Source organism: Scyliorhinus canicula, chromosome 10, assembly GCF_902713615.1.
Source record: "Scyliorhinus canicula chromosome 10, sScyCan1.1, whole genome shotgun sequence".
Lineage (NCBI taxonomy): Eukaryota > Metazoa > Chordata > Chondrichthyes > Carcharhiniformes > Scyliorhinidae > Scyliorhinus > Scyliorhinus canicula.
The window spans coordinates 49,864,373-49,883,696 of NC_052155.1; the positions used below are offsets into that span (position 1 = coordinate 49,864,373).

Sequence of the window (19,324 nt, forward strand, 5' to 3'; positions counted from 1 at the left end):
AGTCCTAACCACCAGCACCCTGCCAGCCAGACAGGACAAACTATTGCAGCTCCTGTCAAGATGCTGCAGTTTGCAGCTGCGTTTCCTAGGTCAGAGCGGCTTGGACTTGACCTCCAAGGCTTACCTCAGTGTCCTCCTTTTAAAGTCCTTCTATTAACCATGCCACAGGCACTACAAGCATGCTTTGGCGCACTGGACCAGGCAAAGGCATAGAAAAGGCAGGTGCTAAGAGAATGTACAAGTGTGATTTACTGGACTATTACAGACATTGTGGCCAAGTGCACACTGATATCAGTGACTGAGTGAAGGTAAGATGTGGGACCATTTGCGAAAGTGGAATTCAAGTTACATTTACTGGTATTTCAGTTGGGTGAGTTGCCCACAAACAAGTTTAGGTTGTCTCCCCTTTTCCTCTTCTTTCTCCACCTTCTCCTTATTTTTCTGCTCTTTAGCTTCTCACAGTGTAGCTGGTGGAAAGGGCTGTTATCTCATAAGAACAAGGCAGTGCAGCATGCAGTAGACAACAGTAAAACTTGGCACCTACTTCTCCAGGGCAGTCCAGGTAGAACAAGTGTTATTTCAGCATGCCATTTTCACAGTAACTTCATTTGAAGCCTACTTGTGACAATAAGCGATTATCTGTCTTATCATTTACCTGCTCTATCACATGATGCCTTGGTGTACATGGGTTACCCATCAGAAGGATCAATCACATTATTAGCAAATAGTCCTTGTCACCTGATTGGTTTGTTGTGGTGGCTCAAATGCAGCTGGTACAGCAGACTGCTACAGAATTAAGGCACCATGACAGCTGCCATGATAACTTACATTGATCATCATGAGTCGCTGCCCATGGCCACATGCGAACTGGAGAATGTGACATTCCTTTTGGTTCTGGCATTATGCAATGTTGACATCCCATTTGGAATGACAAGCTTTCAGAGCATAGCTCCTTCATCAGGTGAGTTTCTGATTCCAAATAAACCTTTTGGACTTTAACCTGGTGTTGTAAGTCATCTTACTGTGCCCACCCAGTCCAACTCCTGCATTTCCACATCATGGGTACAGCAAGTGATTAGGAAGGCAAATGGAATGTTGTTGCTTATTGCAAGGGGAATAAAATGTAAAAGGAGGGATGTTTTGCTACAGTTATACTTGGCTTTGGTTATACCATAGCTGAAGTATTGTGTGCAATTGTGGTCGCCTCAGTTAAAAAAGGACATAATTGCAGTTCAGAAAAGGTTCATCCAACTGAGGGTGATACAGTAGCACAGTGGTCAGCACTGCTGCCTCACAGCACCAGGGACACAATCCTGGGTGACTGTCTATGTGGAGTTTGCACTTTCTCCCTATGTCTACGTGGGTTTCCTCCGGGTGCTCCAGTTTCCTCCCACAGTCCAAAAGATATGAAGGTTAGGTGGATTGGGCATGCTAAATTGTCCCTTAGTGTCCAGGGATCTACAGGTTAGGTGGGGTTGTAGACATAGTGTACGGGAGTGGGCATTGGTCGGTGTCCTTTTAGAGGGTCAGTGCAGACTCGATGGGCCGAATGGCCTCCTGCGGCACTGTCTCTGGTTCAATGATTCCTGGAATGAAAGGGTTGTCTTATGAGGAAAGGCTGGACTTGTATCCATCAAAGATTAGGTGACCTTACTGAAGCATGTAAGATACTGAGGGGATTTGACAGGGTAAATGCTGAAAGGATGTTTCTCCTTGTGGGAGAGACTAGAATTTGAAGGCACGGTTTAAAAATAAGGGGTTTCCCATTTAAGAAGGAAATAAGAAGTAATGTTTTTTCTCAGAGGATCATGAGTATGTGGAACTCTCTTCCTAGAGCATGGTAGAGGTCGGGTCTGTCATAATATACACACAGGTATATGATGGTGCACAGACAGGCAGTGATTGACACACAGGATGACCAGTGAACACACAGAACACAGCAGCCAATCACCAGACAGGACACGACCACTATAAAGCCAGAGGGCACTAGTTTTCCCGCTCTCTTGGGATGCAGCCTCTGAGAGAGTCAGAGCTCGTGAGCAGCAACTAGAACATACACCATGTGGTAGTAAGATTGTCTGGTCAGGTTAGCCTCAGGTCTCCAGTCAAGTCAGCATAGTGTCAACCCACAGTTAAAGCATGTATGATAGTTAAGAGTTCAATAAAATCGAGTTGCATTTCTTCAAGTGTTGGAAGCCTGTCTCTCTCACTACTGTAGTAAACGCAGTCCTCTCAGACCCAGCTTACCCAACACATCAGGGTCATTGAATGTTATTAAGGCAGAGGTAGATATCCTCTTCACTAACAAGGAAATCAAAAGTATCGCGTGGCACTGAGGCAACAGTCAGTTCAGTCATGATAGTATTGAATGGCAGAGAGGGCTCAAAGGGCTGAATGGCCTACCCTTGCTTCTAATTATTACGTTCGTATGTATGATTGTGTGACACCCGTGAAGTAATGTGCATGCAGTCAATGGTACCCTGCACCATGGGAAAGCCTGCAATTTCGACTGAAGCCATGTGCTCACCCCAGCTGCTTGTCTCTTGGCAGGAGAGAATGAAATATAGATGGTTCTCTTTTAGTAATAAGTCACAATGACTTCCCATACACAACAGTAGCCAGCCAATTGAAACATGTTGCTAATGCCTCCAGCAGCAGGCTGGAAGCAGTCAGACATGTAAGAGTTCATAGGGTCATCTTCACATCCACTGGCAATGCAAATCTTGCTCAGCTCAGAGTTGCAATAGTGCTGCAGCATCTGACAGATTTTAGTTAAGTAATCTTAAACAAAACAAAATACCTCCTCCATCCTACCTTTATACAACTAATATCACCTTCTCCTGCCAGTAACGTTTACCCTGTCTAGTGATCTACACATCTTTGTTACAATCTCTCCTAGCTCCACCAATCACTGACCTTCTGCTCTGTTCCTGCTGCTACCCTACCTCTTCTACAGTATATGATCCAACACATTTCTCCCTCTCTTTAGCTCTGAAGAAGTGTGTATGTGCATAGATCATTGAAGCTGGCAGGAGAGGGCTGTTAATAAAGCATATAGTATTCTGGGCGTTATGAATAGGGGCATAGAGTGGTCGGATCCCGCACAACGACGAGTCAGAATACAGGAGGGAGATAGAGAACCTAGTGGAGTAGTGTAATGACAACAATCTATCCGTCAATGCCACCAAAACTAAAGAGCTGGTCATTGACTTCAGGAAGCAAAGTGCTGAACACACACCTGTCAGCATCAACAGGGCCGAGGTGGAGATGATTGATAGCTTCAAATTCCGAGGGGTGCACATCACCAAAAATCTGTCCTGGTCCACCCACGATGACGCTACGACCAAGAAAGCACAACAGCGCATGTACTTCTCAGGAAACTAAGGAAATTCGGCATGTCCACACTGACTCTTACCAACTTTTACAGGTGCACCATAGAATGCATCCTACCTGGCTGCATCACAGCCTGGTATGTCAACTGCTTGGCCCAGGACCGCAAGAAACTTCAGAGAGTCGTGAACACAGCCCAATCCATTACATGAACCCGCCTCCTATCCATTGACTCTATCTACACCTCCCACTGCCTTGGGAAAGTGGGCAGCATAATCAAAGACCCCTCCCACCCGGCTTACTCACTCTTCCAACTTCTCCCATCGGGCAGGAGATACAAAAGTCTGAGGACACGCACTAACAGATTCAAAAACAACTTCTTCCCCACTGTTACCAGACTCCTAAATGACTCTCTTATAGACTGATCTGATTAATACTACACTCCTGTATGCTTCACCCGATGCTGGTGTTCATGCATTTACATTGTGTACCTTGTGTTGCCCTATTACGTATTTTCTTTTCTTTTCATGTACTAAATGATCTGTTGAGCTGCACACAGAAAGATACTTTTCACTGTACCTCGGTACACGTGACAATAAACAAATCCAAATCCAAGAGCCAGGAGGCCATGCTGAACTTGTACAAGACACGAGTTAGACCGCAGCTGGAATATTGTGTCTAGTTCTGGGTGCCGCAATACAGGAAAGATGTAAACATAGTGGAGAGAGTGCAGAAGAGGATGACAAGGATGGTTCCGGGGATGAGAATCTTCAGTTATGAGGATAGATTGGAGAGGTTGGGACTGTTCTCCTTGGTGAGAAGAAAACTAAGAGGAGATTTGATAGATATATTCAAAATCATGAGTGGGCTGGACTGAATAGATAAGGAGAAAATGTTCCTGCTATAAAAGGATCAAGAGCGAGAAGGCACAGATTTAAAATGACTTGCAAAAGAAGCAGGTGGGATGTGAGAAAAAATCTTTTCACACAAAGGGTGTTTCGGGTATGGAATGCACTGCCTGGAAGTGTGATGGAGGCAGGTTCAGTAGAGGCATTCAAGAAGGTATTGGATGATTATTTGAATAGAAACAATGGGCTAGATTCTCCGGTCGCCGACGCCGAAATCGCGTTCAGCGAACAGCCGGAGAATCCAAGTTTTCAACCAAATCAGGGGCGGTGGCGCATTCGCAATGCTCCGCCCCTTCCAAACGCTGCCCACGTATCGACGGCCTCAGGACATTGCCTCAGGCCTGCCCCCCGATGCTCCGTCCCCGACCGGCCGATTTCCCAACGGCGTGGATCACGTGTGGTCTCACCCATCGGGAACTCAGCGTGGCAGCTGCGGACTCAATCCAGCCCCGCCAGTCGGGGGAGGGCCGATCCACGAAGAGGGGGGAGCATTATTCAGGGCTGGGAGCACTGTGGGGGTATGGTCCGGGGAGTGCGAACCAGCCAAAGGGAGGGACTATTTTGCGGGCTGGGTAAGCGGGCTGTGTCCACCATGAAGCACAACGCTGCCATTGCAGGCCGCCGCCGTGCGCGTGCACGGCCAAGGACCCGGTAATTCTCTGGGGCATTTAGGCAGCTAGAGCTGGGTGCTCTATGCTGCCTTCCTGCCAGCCCCCAGCAAAACAGGGAATCAATGGCCTTTTTGCGCCAGTTTTCCTGGTGTAAAACAGCACCGTTCCCACGCCGGCGTGGGATAGAGCCCCAGAAATGGAGAATCCAGCTCAATGTACAAAGGTATGGGGAAACGCCAGGGAAATGGCGCTCAGTCATAATGCTCATTTGGAGGGCCGGTGCAGACAGGATGGGTCAAATAGCTTCCCCTGCACCTGAACAATTCTGTGATTCTGTGAAGAACAGTCATGTGGACTTGAAACATGGGGCGGGATTCTCCCCTAGCCGGCGGGGTGGGGGGTTCCGGAGAGATGGAGTGGCGGGAACCACTCCGGCGTCGGGCCGCCCTCAAGGTGCGGAGCTCTGCACCTTCAGGGGCTAGGGCCAGTTGGGGCCGAAGGGAGTTCACCGGCTGACGGAAGTCCATGGATGTGCGGGAGCGTCAGTGGCTGCTGACGTCATCCCCGCCCATGCACAGGGGGGGGTCTCCTCCGCGTCGGCCATCGCGGAGGCTGATGGCCAAGGCGGAGGGGTAAGAGTGCACCCCACGGCAAAGACCCGCCCGCGGTTCGGTGGGCCCCGATTGCGGGCCAGGCCACCCTGGGGGCACCCCCTGGGGCCAGGCCGCCCCACGCCCCCTCAGGACACTGGAGCCCGGCGGTAAGGGAGGTGGTTTGATTCACACTGGCGGGACTGGCATTACAGCAGCAGGACTTTGGCCCGTCGCGGGCCGAAGAATCGGCGGGGGGGGGGGGGGGGGGGGGGGTGGTCCCCAGACCGGCGCGGCGCGATTCCCGCCCCCGCCGAATCTCCTGTGCTGGAGAGGTTGGCGGCCGGCGGGGGCGGGATTCACGTCGCCTCCCGGCGATTCTCTGACCCGGCGGGGGGTCGGGGAATCCCGTCCCTGAACTTTATTTCCTCACTTCGCAAATGCTGTCAGGCCTCCTGTGTTTTCCCAGAATTTTCTGTTTTTGCTTCTTCCAGATTGCTGTTCAGGTAGGAGATTTGCTCCCTGAAAAGCCTGAGCAAGTATGCCCTCTGGTTTAGAGCCCTTCTCCCCCGCTTTTTTCTTCTTCTTTCAGCAATTTGTACTGCCTGTGCAACCAGCATTCTCCAATTCATATTGTATTCAAAGAGGAATGTGAACCCATCACTGGGAACAACTGCTTAATGCCTTGAAATTGAATTGTTCAGAACATCCTGGGATTTCTGTAACCTGATACAGCTATAAAATAACTAAACACCTGTAGGCTCATAAAAAAAGCAAGAAGGCATCAACCAGTCACAAACCTATGTGTGGTTGCTGATGCCCTATAAATAGTACTGGTGAAGCATCCTTCCTACTGCTGAATGCACATTCAGTTGTGCAAGGCTAAATTGAGACTGAAGCATTGAACGTCAATTGTCAGCAGTGGAGACAAATCAGCTTTGCTCACAGATTGATGTCATGATCTACATACTCTCAATGAATGTTCTCTCTGCGCGTTAATACCTGCGTGGATTTTCACTCCCAAGGTGAGTTGTGAAATCTCCTCGGCTTGCTACCTCTGCCTGGGCAAAAGTATCCTGAATGGTGGGATTTTCATTCCAAGTGGCTAGGTGTGGAATGGAGTCGGACTCTCCAACTCCTAATGCAGATTGGAGGTGGCCGCGGGGGGCTGCCAAGGGCTGAGGCAGGCTATTTAAAAGGCCTGCATCGATTCCCTGGACTTCATTCCAATTGCTTTCTTAAACATTAGGCCCTTTAACCCTCATACCGCACACTTCCACTCATTCGTCATACATGTCAAAGGAGCCCCCCCCCCCCCCCCACCCTCTTGCCTCCTTATAACCCAAGGGTAGTGTCAACTCATGCAACTCATCCTCCCACTCCTTTTCCTTTGTACCCTCCATGCCACCACACCCAGTCTCCATCATATGCAGATCTCAGGAACCAGCCTGAGATGGAATAAAACAAAGTTCGAAAGGTCTATCACAGACTTCACAATATAAAAATATTCTGTTCAATGCATTTAAATCCCTCAAGCACTTATCCATCAAAAACAAACATTTGTATTTAGAACCCCATATGAAAGATAGTTATTGCTTTAATAACCTCTTGGAGCTGACAATCAAACTTACAGCCCCCAGTTTTGATAGTGACAGGTTGCGAAAAGCAGATAAGCTTTAATAATGCTATAATGATGGAACTTAGGATGTTGTCAACAAGCAACTATCGAAACTGCTAGAGTATACTTTTTTCAACTCACAGACACAGGTAGGCAGTATCTTTCTCAAATTTGGGGAATAAAATAACTTTACAGCTTGACAGTTATAGTGTAAGGATGTTTTGCATAGTTAATGTTGGGCTGGAGAACAGTACCGCCCACAGAGTGATGTAAAAGGTCATTTGACAAGAGACATACACAAAGCAAACAGGTTAAGACATGAAGCAGTCATGATCTAGAGTAAGTATGAAGTTAGCTCATAGTCTGGCATATACCTTGTACATATACATTACCAATAAGCAATTACTATTGAATCTTAGAAATATCTAATCCTCTTTAGACCTAATGAAAAAATCCTTGTAACATTCTACATTCTTTGCTTCCTATTCATTCATGAGATGTGGGTGTTTCTGGCAGGGCCAGCAATTATTGACTATACCCATTTGCCTTTGACTTGAGTGCGTTTCAAAGGGTGTTTTACTGGTCAACCACATTGCTGTGGACCTGGAGACATATGTAAATCGAACCAGATAAGGATGGTAGATTTTCTTCCCTTGTGAACCGATGAACTTTTACAATTTCACAGTCTTCGTTAGACTTTTAATTCCAGATTTTTCTACCGTAGTGAGATTCATACCTAGGTTCCCAAAACATTACGCTGGGTCTCTGGAATATTAGTCCACAGAAAATACCACTATGTCACCACATCCCCTACATTCCCTATTCACCCTTCAAAGACATTTATGTCTTCTGTGAAAACTTTTAACTCAGACACTGGAGGATAAGGCTCTTTCTCCAGTGACACTGGGCTATGTTTCCCACATGTGGGAGTAACATTCTGCTCCCATTGCATCCCCCTCACCACCCCACCTGCAGAATAAATGGCTCCTTCCAGATATGGGACAAGAATTCCTGATCCAGGATCTATCTGCCATTTTGGATACACTGCAGAAACTCCACAATTCTGTGAAAATCCATACCATAGACTCCAGCGTGATTTATCCCACAATTGTGTGCTTGTGCCACAGACTCCCATTTGGCCATTTGTAGAGCTCATAAAATCAGAGGACACGGATCTCCCATTTCAAAACTAAGTGCTCCCATAACAGGAATGGTTCCCAATGGCACTAGGAGCACCACAGAGGTGGGATCCCCTCACCTTTAATATCCTAAAATATTCATAGTGGGTAGTATATCGGCTTGCCTGCAATTATTGCTTTTGGGGCGCCCTCCGATCCCAGTGCCCCCCACACCCCGCTGACAAAGGAGCGCCCGCAACCTCTCAGTAAAGAAGAGGGGTATCCTACTGTCACCTCGTAAAATAATGGGTCCCTGCCCCCTTACCACACCACACTGGCATGAGAGTGACCCACCACCCCCCCCCCCCATCTCAGCCACCTGCCCTCTCCCCCCCACCCAGGCCGCTTGGCATTACAAATGGTGCACTGCCCCCAGCACCCTGGCACTGATATCCTGGCATTGACAGCCTGACCTGGCATGCTGGACCCCAAAGGGGCCAAGGTGGTATGTTCATTGCCCATGTTCTCCTCTGCCGCTACTACGCAGAGAGAAAATCCCCAATGTTCCTGGGGGTTGGGTGGGCTGGGGCTAAGGGGCTGACGTCCAGACCCTCCTCTGGGGTGGGGTGTCCATAGCTGGACTGCCCCTTCTAGCCCTGGGAAGCCTGATGATTATGCTTGTCATGGTGATTGCAGACAAGTCTCTGTTCAAAATGTTCATCCTTGTCTGTGTACTGTGACAACCTGGAAGTGACGTGCTCACTTTGAAATGTTATGCTTGACAGCTGATGACGTTCAAACAGTTCATTGTCGATGAAAACCAGGACGCCACATATCCTTTTCCTTTCTCCACATCTGTTCATTCAGCCCCAAACTTTTAACATTGCAGGTTTTTTTTTAAGTCTCTGAGTTTTCCGAGAATGCTCAAAACCTTTGAAAATCATAGACATAGGCAACCTGAGCGGCTGCCACCTACACGGGGGCCTCACGGTAGCATGGTGGTTAGCATCGATGCTTCACAGCTCCAGGGTCCCAGGTTCGATTCCCGGCTGGGTCACTGTCTGTGTGGAGTCTGCACGTCCTCCCCGTGTGTGCGTGGGTTTCCTCCGGGTGCTCCGGTTTCCTCCCACAGTCCAAAGATGTGCGGGTTAGGTGGATTGGCCATGCTAAATTGCCCATAGTGTAAGGTTAATGGGGGGATTGTTGGGTTACGGGTATACGGGTTACGTGGGTTTAAGTAGGGTGATCATTGCCGCCACAACATCGAGGGCCGAAGGGCCTGTTCTGTGCTGTACTGTTCTATAACCCTGTGAGCCTTTGAAATGCTTTGCTTTCATTCAATTTCATGGTCCAGCACCTTCCACTGCCCTTTGATTGATAGGTTAATGATTTATACACAGTAGCGGAGTTTTGTTTATTGATGCACCTGATGTACCTGCACCCACTATTGATCCTAATCGTAATGTTTATAAACATCCTTGTTTCGATTGACAGCTGCAGGCAACTTCAAAAATGCTAAGTGATTTCAGTTCCTCTTTTCTAACAATAGTGTTTGGGTGTTTGAGGAAGGCACCCCCCCAACTCCCACGCGGTGCCAGGTATGCCATCATGTGGCAGATCTGAGCGGCGGTTTCCCGGCTCATCCACAGTATCCGTCTGCATGCCCAGTTCGGTAGTTCCTGAAAGGACATGCGGAGCCGGTACACACTGGGCCTCATCAGGCACCACCATCTCCTCCCCCTCCTCCTCCTCCCCCTCATCCCGTTCCTCTCCGTTCTCCTCCTCGGCCTGTCGGGCAGGCGGCCCTCCAACCTGAGCGGCTGCCACCTACACCTCTGCGGCCGCTCCTTTGCTGCAGCCTCCGCTTCCTCTCTCAGCCGTCTGCACTGACTGTGCCACAGGACTGCATGCAGGGCAGCAGCCCCCAACACAGCGGCCAACATCGCTGGGTGGTTCCCAAACATTATGACATGTTTCAAATTCCTAGGGGTGCACATCACCAAAAATCTATCCTGGTCCACTCACGTCGACGCTACCACCAAGAAAGCACAACAGCGCCTGTACTTCCTCAGGAAACTAAGGAAATTCGGCATGTCCACATTAACCCTTACCAACTTTTACAGATGCACTATAGAAAGCATCCTATCCGGCTGCATCACAGCCTGGTATGGCAACTGCTCGGCCCAGGACCGCAAGGAACTTCAGAGAGTCGTGAATACCGCCCAGTCCATCACACGAACCTGCCTCCCATCCATTGATTCCATCTACACCTCCCGCTGCTGGGGGAAAGCGGGCAGCATAATCAAGGATCCCTCCCACCCGGCTTACTCACTTTTCCAACTTCTTCCATCGGGCAGGAGATTCAGAAGTCTGAGAACACGGACGAACAGACTCAAAAACAGCTTCTTCCCCACTGTCACCAGACTCCTAAATGACCCTCTTATTGACTGACCTCATTAACACTACACCCTGTATGCTTCAACCGATGCCAATGCTTATGTAGTACATTGTATATCTTGTGTTGCCCTATTATGTATTCTCATGTATTTTCTTGAATTTTGTTTAATTCCCTTTTCTAATGATCTGTTGAGCTGCTTGCAGAAAAATACTTTTCACTGTACCTCGGTACACGTAACAATAAACAAATCCAACAAATCCAATCCAATGTTATCATGGCGCATGGACCCGTGCACCACCAGGTGCCATTGGCTACATGGTTGGCTCTGCGTGCCCCAGTCACCCATGTCCCCCACCCCTGCCCCGCCGGTGTCCCCCACTCATGGCCCCGTCCCTGCTGCCATGGCCACCATTTGATGGCACTGCCCTCAACAGGGGCTGCCGTCGGAGTGGCCCTGTGTGCTCCCCCCAGTGGGTGTCGCTGGTTGAGTGGGGTGGCAGGGGAGGAGGGCGCAACCCACGCATATGGCCGTCAACCCTGCATTCACGCAAGGACCAGGGTGGGTGGCCAACAAGATGGCTGCCGTAATGGGGCTCAGTGCGTGGGCACCGCCCTGTCATGTCGGGGGCACTGACTGCTTGGCCTGTCCCCCCACTTCCCCTGCTCTCCACCGAGCTGGCAGGGCCTCCCCACTTGCACAAATCATGGACAGTGTCTATTTTGGGAGCCTGCAGTCCTCCCACGCCAACTCCTACCTCTTCCGTCAGCCGCTTTAGCCAGCACGCCTGCTTCACGATTGTTTATAGGTGGTTAGAACCACGCCATCGGGACTTCAGCCCATACGGGCCGCAGAATCGCTCAGGCCCCGGAGAATCGGTCGTTGGGGCACCCAATGCGATTCTACGGGCTGCGCGGTGGGCGCCGCGATTCAATCGCGTTGGGGGGTTGGAAAAATCTGTCATCGGCGCAAAACCGCCGTCAAATCCGATTTTGGCATCGGAACCGATTATTCGGCCGATTGCATTTCGCGATTTTGCCACGGAGCTGCGGAGAATCCCGCCCCATATATCCAATTCGGAAAACAGAGCAGGCAGACTGCTTCCAATTGAATAGAATAATGCATCAGAGGGCTGGTGTACACTTGATAGGCCGAATGGCCTCCTTCTTTGACCTAGCCAATAATGTTGAACAGATGGGCGCATCAGTCTGAATTTTTGGAAAAAGGGTTCCATGTGGTTCCACCACAAAGAGTGCTGTATTGTGATAAAGCTAAATGTTACTACTAAACATGTGAGAGTGATATAAAAATATTTGTCTAAAGTAAAATCAATTTAGGACACAACCAATACGTATGAATTAGAGAGGCTGAGGCAATATGGTATTGTATCACAGGTTGGATCAAAGGTTGGATAAATCTTGGATAATTTAACTTTGGATAGATGGATACGATGTGAAATTTTAAATTGTAGCAACCTATGTCATGCACAGATAGGTGAGGAATGTATGAGAGAGAATACACTCCTAATTAGACTCTAATAAGACTGAATCAAAATGAGGTATTAATGGGCAGCACGGTGGTTAGCATAAATGCTTCACAGCTCCAGGGTCCCAGGTTCGATTCCCAGCTGGGTCACTGTCTGTGCGGAGTCTGCACGTCCTCCCCGTGTGTGCGTGGGTTTCCTCCGGGTGCTCCGGTTTCCTCCCACAGTCCAAAGATGTGTGGGTTAGGTGGATTGGCCATGCTAAATTGCCCTTAGTGTCCAAAAAAAAAAGGTTACTGGGGGTTGTTGGGTTACGGGTATAGAGTGGATACGTGGGCTTGAGTAGGGTGATCATTGCTCGGCACAACATCGAGGGCCGAAGGGCCTGTTCTGTGCTGTACTGTTCTAAATTCTAAATTCTAAAATCTTGCTCCCATAGAGTTTTTAAGATAGAAAGTAAAGGGAACATCTTTGCCCACCTTAACTCTAGCATCTTGATTACAAGAATTTGAATGTGAGCCCCTACACTACTCCCAGTAACTTAGTGCACTATTCCAGGTTAACTTTTCCTCTACCGCTTCTAAACCTCCATAGGACCAGCTCTCAGACACCATTGGAAACTGACAGTTTACCCATCTCTCTGGCAGTAGGTCAGGTGGAATGCCCAGAGCTATTGAGGGGGGTGGGAGAGGGGTGGGGGGGGGGGGGGGGGGGGGGGACGGTGGCATGATCTCAGGTCACGATTAAGGTCATAGCTCAACACAAGGCAGGCCTAAGCTTTCCTTGTGAAGCCCAGAGGTACATTCTTCTTTTACCAGGCCTACAAGAAGACCAGAAAATACAGGTCAAACTTGCCTTGTGGGCCTTTTCTGGTTGAGGTTTGTTTCCCAACAGGTATTGCCTGTCAGGGAGCTGACACTATACACCACAAAGACTTCAGGTCGCTATTATGGGTTCTGATGATCTCATTAGAGCTGATCTGCATATTTCAAACAGGACCTCTCTTCCTGCTGATGAATGTCCTGCTCATTTACTGAAAAAATCAGGTCTGGAGGGAGATAACATTCAAAGGAAACCAGTTGGTGTAGGTCAGTGACTCCCATTATTCCAATTGCCCCCACTTACCCTCTGGTTTAGTTTCTGTTTTGTTACCTGTGTGCTGGGTAACAGGGTAATCCTTGGTTAGTGATGAGGTATTCTGGATCTCAATGAAGAAGATTCGAACTCGTCCAGTAGTAACAAAAGGTTTATTGAGTAACTACAACAATAATTGCATGAGTTCTTTACTTTAACTTTGATACTAGTGATAAGGTTAACAAGATCTATTTACGGTAACTATACGAAACTCCACTAGCCATCTGAACTAGTCTGCTATTGCTCTGGTCACAGTGCACCCAAGAGAGAGAGTGAGACCCAATGTGGCTGCCTTTTATACCCCTGTTGGTCCGGCCCCCTAGTGATCATGTGGTGCTACTGATTACACATTAACCCCTTGTGTACATGCACACATAGAGATCACTGCAGTTTCCACGGACAGAGGTAGTAAAAGTCACAGAACCTAACTGTAGAGAAGGAGGCTATTTGGCCCATTGCATCTGTGCTAGCTCTTTGAAGGAGCTGTCCAATTAGTCTCAGTCTCCTGTCAATTCCTCAGAGTTCTGAATATTTTGCTTTTCCATTTTTTGTTGTTGGTCAGCTCCAGCTCAGTTGATCGCACTTTGGTCTTTCAGTCCGAAGGTCATGGGTTCAAATCCTATTGCAGGATTATATTTTTGTATTCGGAGATGTGGGTGTCACCGGCTAAGCCAGCATTTTATTGATCATCCTCAAGTGCCGTTGGGGTGGTGGTGGTGAGCTGCCTTCTTGAACTGCTACATCTGTGTGCTGTAGGATCTGTCATAGTGCAGCGGGGAGGGAATTCCAGGATTTTGACCCAGCAACAGTGAAGAAACAGTGATATATTTCCAACCCAGGGTGGTGAGTGGCTTGAAGGGGAACCTCCAGGTGGTGGCATTCCTATGTATCTGCTGCACTTGTCCTTCTAGATGGTAGAGGTTGCAGGTTTGCAAGGTGCTGCCTGTGGAACCTTGGTAAGTTGCTTCAGGGAGCTGACAATATACCCCACTAAGACCACAGATCCCTATTACAGATCCATAGAAGGTGCTGCCAAGGATCCTGATCTACATATATAAAACAGGGCCACACTTCCTGCCAATGGGGATCCTGCTTGAACATGGTTTGCTCAAACAAAATCAAGAGTAGCAGGGAACCAGGTTGGCAAGAGGTGGGGGCAATAAAAATCAGGACCATAAGAACATACAAATTAGGAGCAAGGGTAGGCCACTCAGCCCCTTGGGCTGCTCTGAGATGCAATAAGAATACGGTTGATCTAATTTTAACGTCAGTTTCATATTCCCGATAACCTTTCACCCCTTGCTTATCTATTCCTGCCTTAAAGATATCCTTTGCGGAATAGAATTCCAAAGTCTCACAATCCTTTCAGAATTTTTTTTTCCTCATCTCTGTTTTAAATGGGCAACCCCTTATTTTTAAATTGTGGTCCCTAGCTCTAAATTCTCCCATAAGAGGAAACATTCTCTCCGCGTCAACCCTGTCAAGACCCCACAGCATCTTATATGTCTTAATCAAGTCTCTTCTTACTCTTCTAAACTCCAGTGGGTACAACAGGCCTAGCCTGGGACAATCCACCTGTTCCAGGTATTAATCTAGTAAATTATCTCTGAAATGATTCTAATGAAATTAAATCTTTCCTTAAATAAGAAGTTCACAATGCTCTCGATGTGATCTCACCAATGCCCTCTATAACTGGAGCATCACTTCCATACTTTTGTATTCAATTCCCCTTGCAATAAAAGATAACATTCTATTAATTTTACTAATTACTTGCAGTATCTGCATATTAATCTTTTGCAATTCATGCACTCGGACACCTAGATCCCTCTGCACCTCAGAGCTCTACAATCTCTTATCATTTAATAATATGCTTACATTTTAATTGGTCCTGCCAAAATGAAGAAACTTACATTTTCCCATATTATGCTCCATTATTGCATCATAATCAGCAAGCCTGGGCTGGGTTCTCTGATTCTGAGGCTAAGTGTTGATGCCGTCGTAAACGCCGTTGCGTTTTACGACGGCGTCAACAGACCCCCAGGATCAGCGATCCTGCACCGTACAGGGGGCCAGCATGGCACTGGAGCAACTCACCCAGCTCCAGCTGCCGATACCGCCATCAAACGGGCACTGTGGGTCTGCGCATGCGCGCTGCGGCCCGCGTGAACCCGCGCATGCGCGCTAGTTTCATTCTCTGCGCTGGCCCCGACGCCACATGGCATAGAGCTAATTACTTGCAGTGGCGCGGAGTAAAAGAGGCCCCCAGTAGGAGAAGCTGGCCCGCCAATCAGGAGGCCCCAAACGTGGGCCAGGCCACAGTGGAAGGCCCCCCCCCCCCCCCCCCCGGGGTCGAAACCCCCTCCCCCCCCCACCAGGCTTCCCCCCACAGGATGGACGCCAAGGTCCCGCTGAGTAGGACCACATGTGAACGGCGCCGGCGGGACTCGGCCTATCTCGGCGGCCACTCAGCCCATCCTGCGTGGAGAATTACCGGGGGAACCTGCCTAGAGCGGCCCCCGACCTGTGCTGCGCCGACCGCGGACCGGCATCAGCGTGGCGTCGCGTGAATCGCGCCCACTCCCGGCGAGTCTCCGATCTGGTCCAGGGTCAGTGAATCCTGCCCCCTATCTTTTAATTCCTGATTTATCAATTGAATTTAAATTCTGCACCAGCTGTTGAAATCAGATTTGAGCCCAAGTTCCCAGAGCATTGACCTGGGCCACTTGTTCAATGACATTACCACGACACCACCACCTCCACGATCAAGTCTTACTGCAGAGCAGGAGGTTATTTGGCTGAATCTGAATGCAAAAATGAAGGCAGACACACTTGTGGTGAGCTAGCGGGCCTAGTTTTCAGCCAGAATAAATTGGAAATCTTAAAGACTTGGGCACTTTAAATTAAACTACAGTCCGCTCCAGGCCGGCTGGCAATTCAGACTTGGCCAAGTTTAATTATACAGAGTTCTGACAGGTTGGCTGGCATATCCGGACCTGCACTGTCAATCGCCCATCAAGAGATGGTCGCACCCTATTGATGGTCTATTGTCCGCATCCTAGACCGAACCAGATTCCAAGGCACCCCAAGTTCCCGCCGCTATCTTATTTGGCACAAGGCCACACTATCAAATATGGACACATGGGGCGGGTCCAGGTGTCCTGTCAACGGGCCATCAGCCAGACCATTGGGCGCTGAGACCCCCTTCCCAGGCCTCATTGGCAGGAGGCCAAGCGAAGTGGCAAAAGGTGCAAAGGAAAAAAAGGATGAAAATAGACACCTGGGCAAATTGATAGCGAAGACTTGACGTAGGAGTCGACCTTGACCGACCAGAGCAGACCATAGCAGGAAGGAAGGAAGAAACTGCCAGTGAGAACTATCTTCATGACAGCAGGCCAGAGGGACTCAAGGATCAGATCCACTGTTCTACCAAGCCATCTTTGCGGGTAGTATAAACTAATCTTCGGTATCTATAGAGAATATTTTGTGGATAATATATGGGTAATCTTGTGTTTAATAAAGATTTCTGCACTTGTATTTGTGTTTGTCTTTTGTTCTCCACACTATTAAAATGTAAAACCTTTGAGTAAGGGAACTGGTCGAAAGTATCTGAATTGGACAGGTACAACACACCAGTACCGTAATGTGCTGTCCGGTTCTGCACTTCTCAAGATGCTTCATACAAGTATGAGCAAACAAAATTTGGCACTGAGATGTCAGGACAGATGAAAAGAATGTTAGGTCAAAGAGGTAAGTTTTATGGAGCATCTTAAAAGAGCACTTTGGTTGAGAGGCAGAGAGATTTAGGGAAGGAATTTCTGAGTTTGAAGCCTAAATGGAACGGTTAGAATCAGGATTCTAAGACAGTGCAGACACGATGGGCCGAATGGACTGCTTCTGTGCCGTAACACTTCTGTGATTCTATGATTAGCAAGACGCTAGAATTAGAGGATCCAGAGGACTGGTAGAAGTAGGATGGGGTGAGGCCATTGAGGGATTTGAAAATGGGGAGGAGAATATTAAAATCGACGCATTTAGTCCGAGAGTCCATGTCGGTCAGCAAGCACAAAAATAATGGGTGAGTGGTACTTTTTTTATTCTTCTTATAAATTTAGAGTACCCAATTCATTTTTTACAATTAAGGGGCAATTTAGCGTGGCCAATCCATCTAGCCTGCACATCTTTTAGGTTGTGGGGTCGAAACCCATGCAAACATGGGGAGAATGTGCAAACTCCACACAGACAGTGACCCAGAGCTGGGATCGAACCTGGGACCTCAGTGCCATGAGGCAACAGTGTTAAGCCACTGTGCCACCATGCTGCCCTAGGGTGAATGGTCCTTGATGTGTGTTCGGATACAAGCAGCAGAGTTTTGGAAGAGCTTGAGCCCATGCTGGGACAAAGATGCAGTGGGAGGACATTGGAATAGTCAAGCATGGAGGTAACAAAGGAATAGATGAGGGTTTTAGAAATAGATGAGCAGAGGTTACATGTTCAATTTGCTAGACTCGGGCGTGAACCAACAGGTTTCTTACTCAGAAACAAATGTGCTAATAATATGAGCCATAGCTAAAACAGAAAATAATAATAATAATCACTGTCTGTCTGTGCGGAGTCTGCACATCCTCCCCGTGTGTGCGTGGGTTTCCTCCGGGTACTCCGGTTTCCTCCCACAGTTCAAAGATGTGCGGGTTAGGTGGATTGGCTGTGATAAATTGCCCTTAATGTCCAAAATTGCCCTTAGTGTTGGGTGGGGTTACTGAGTTATGGGGATAGGGTGGAGGTGTTGACCTTGGGTAGGGTGCTCTTTCCAAGAGCTGGTGCAGGCTGGATGGACCAAATGGCCTCCTTCTGCACTGTAAATTCTATGTAAATCTTTATTAGTGTCACAAGTAGACTTACATTAACAATGCAATGAATTTACTGCGAAAATCCCCTAGTCGCCACACTCTGGCACCTTTTCGGGTACACGGAGGGGGAATTCAGAATTCAAATTATCCAACAGCACATCTTTTGGGACTTGTGGGAGGAAACCGGAGCATCCGGAAGAAACCCACGCAGACACAGGGAGAATGTATAGACTCCGCACAGACAGTGACCCAAGCCGGGAATCGAACCTGGGACCCTGGCGCTGTGAAACAACAGTGCTAACCATTGTGTTACCCTGCCGCCTGTATCATTTAATCCATCAACTTTGTCCTTTGGAATTCCATCCCCAGCTGAAATTCAACCACATTTTGGGCTCCACTACAGTCTTTGATTTCCTTATCTGATCAAGTCTTCCACAGGCTTAACAAGAGAACTACTTTTCTAAGGTTTAAGGTTTGAAATTTTCTGTCTCTCAAATGTTTTGCTATCTTTTTTACAGGTTTCACTGAAAATGTTGTGGTCACTCTGTACCATTTTATTTCATTTTCGTGTACAGCGCAGCGCTTGTTCTTTCGTCTTCCTATCCTCTGACTCAATACATACCAGTATGTCGTGTCGAGAGAGAAAAAAACATCAAACCCTTTCAGTTCTACTTCCTGCCTTCATTTTGTCTTCCAACCCCATCCCATCCAAGCACTCACCTCAATTTCAAATTTTCCAAGAACTCCTCGATGGTGAGGTTATCCAGCAACACAAAGTCGGCTTTGCCAAACTCCAAGCTCTCCTGTTCAGCCATTCTCTTTGATGGGCGTGGTGTGAGCCTGCCGGTGAGGAAGTGGTATGCGTTCAGCCCATACTTCTTCCTTCTAATATACTGACAAGCGTAGTTACATCCGGGAGGCATCAGTCAGCTGAGATACTTTGTTGCACAGTCACTATCTGTGGTTGCAGCCTGTTTCCCCCACCCCAGCTAAACCCTTCAGTCACTACTGCTAAACACGGCACAATACCTACAGAAGAAGGAAGTTCAGCCTGCCTTGGCAATGCAAGGATAAAAACATTTCGTTTTTGTACATATAAGGCTCCTATTTCGGAAAGTTTGACATTTAATCCCCCTCCTCTTCAATTATTTCATCACCTTCCAAACTCTCTTGCCTCTGAGTCAGAAGGTTGTGCGTTCAAGTCCCACTCCAGAGACTTACATAGAATTTTTGGGCAGCACGGTAGCATGGTGGTTAGCATAAATGCTTCACAGCTCCAGGGTCCCAGG

General features: G+C 48.2%; 1 protein-coding gene across 1 annotated transcript in view; it reads right to left on the bottom strand.

Annotated features, from left to right (window-relative positions):
• LOC119972345 (unconventional myosin-Id-like) overlaps positions 1 to 18,850 on the bottom strand; it is a 218,448-nt gene extending 199,598 nt beyond the window's left edge. The window contains exon 1 of the mRNA XM_038808882.1: positions 18,756 to 18,850. Within this exon, the coding sequence (XP_038664810.1) occupies positions 18,756 to 18,850 (95 nt within the window). The remainder of the gene's footprint in view (positions 1 to 18,755) is intronic.
• Between the last annotated feature and the right edge of the window lie 474 nt (positions 18,851 to 19,324).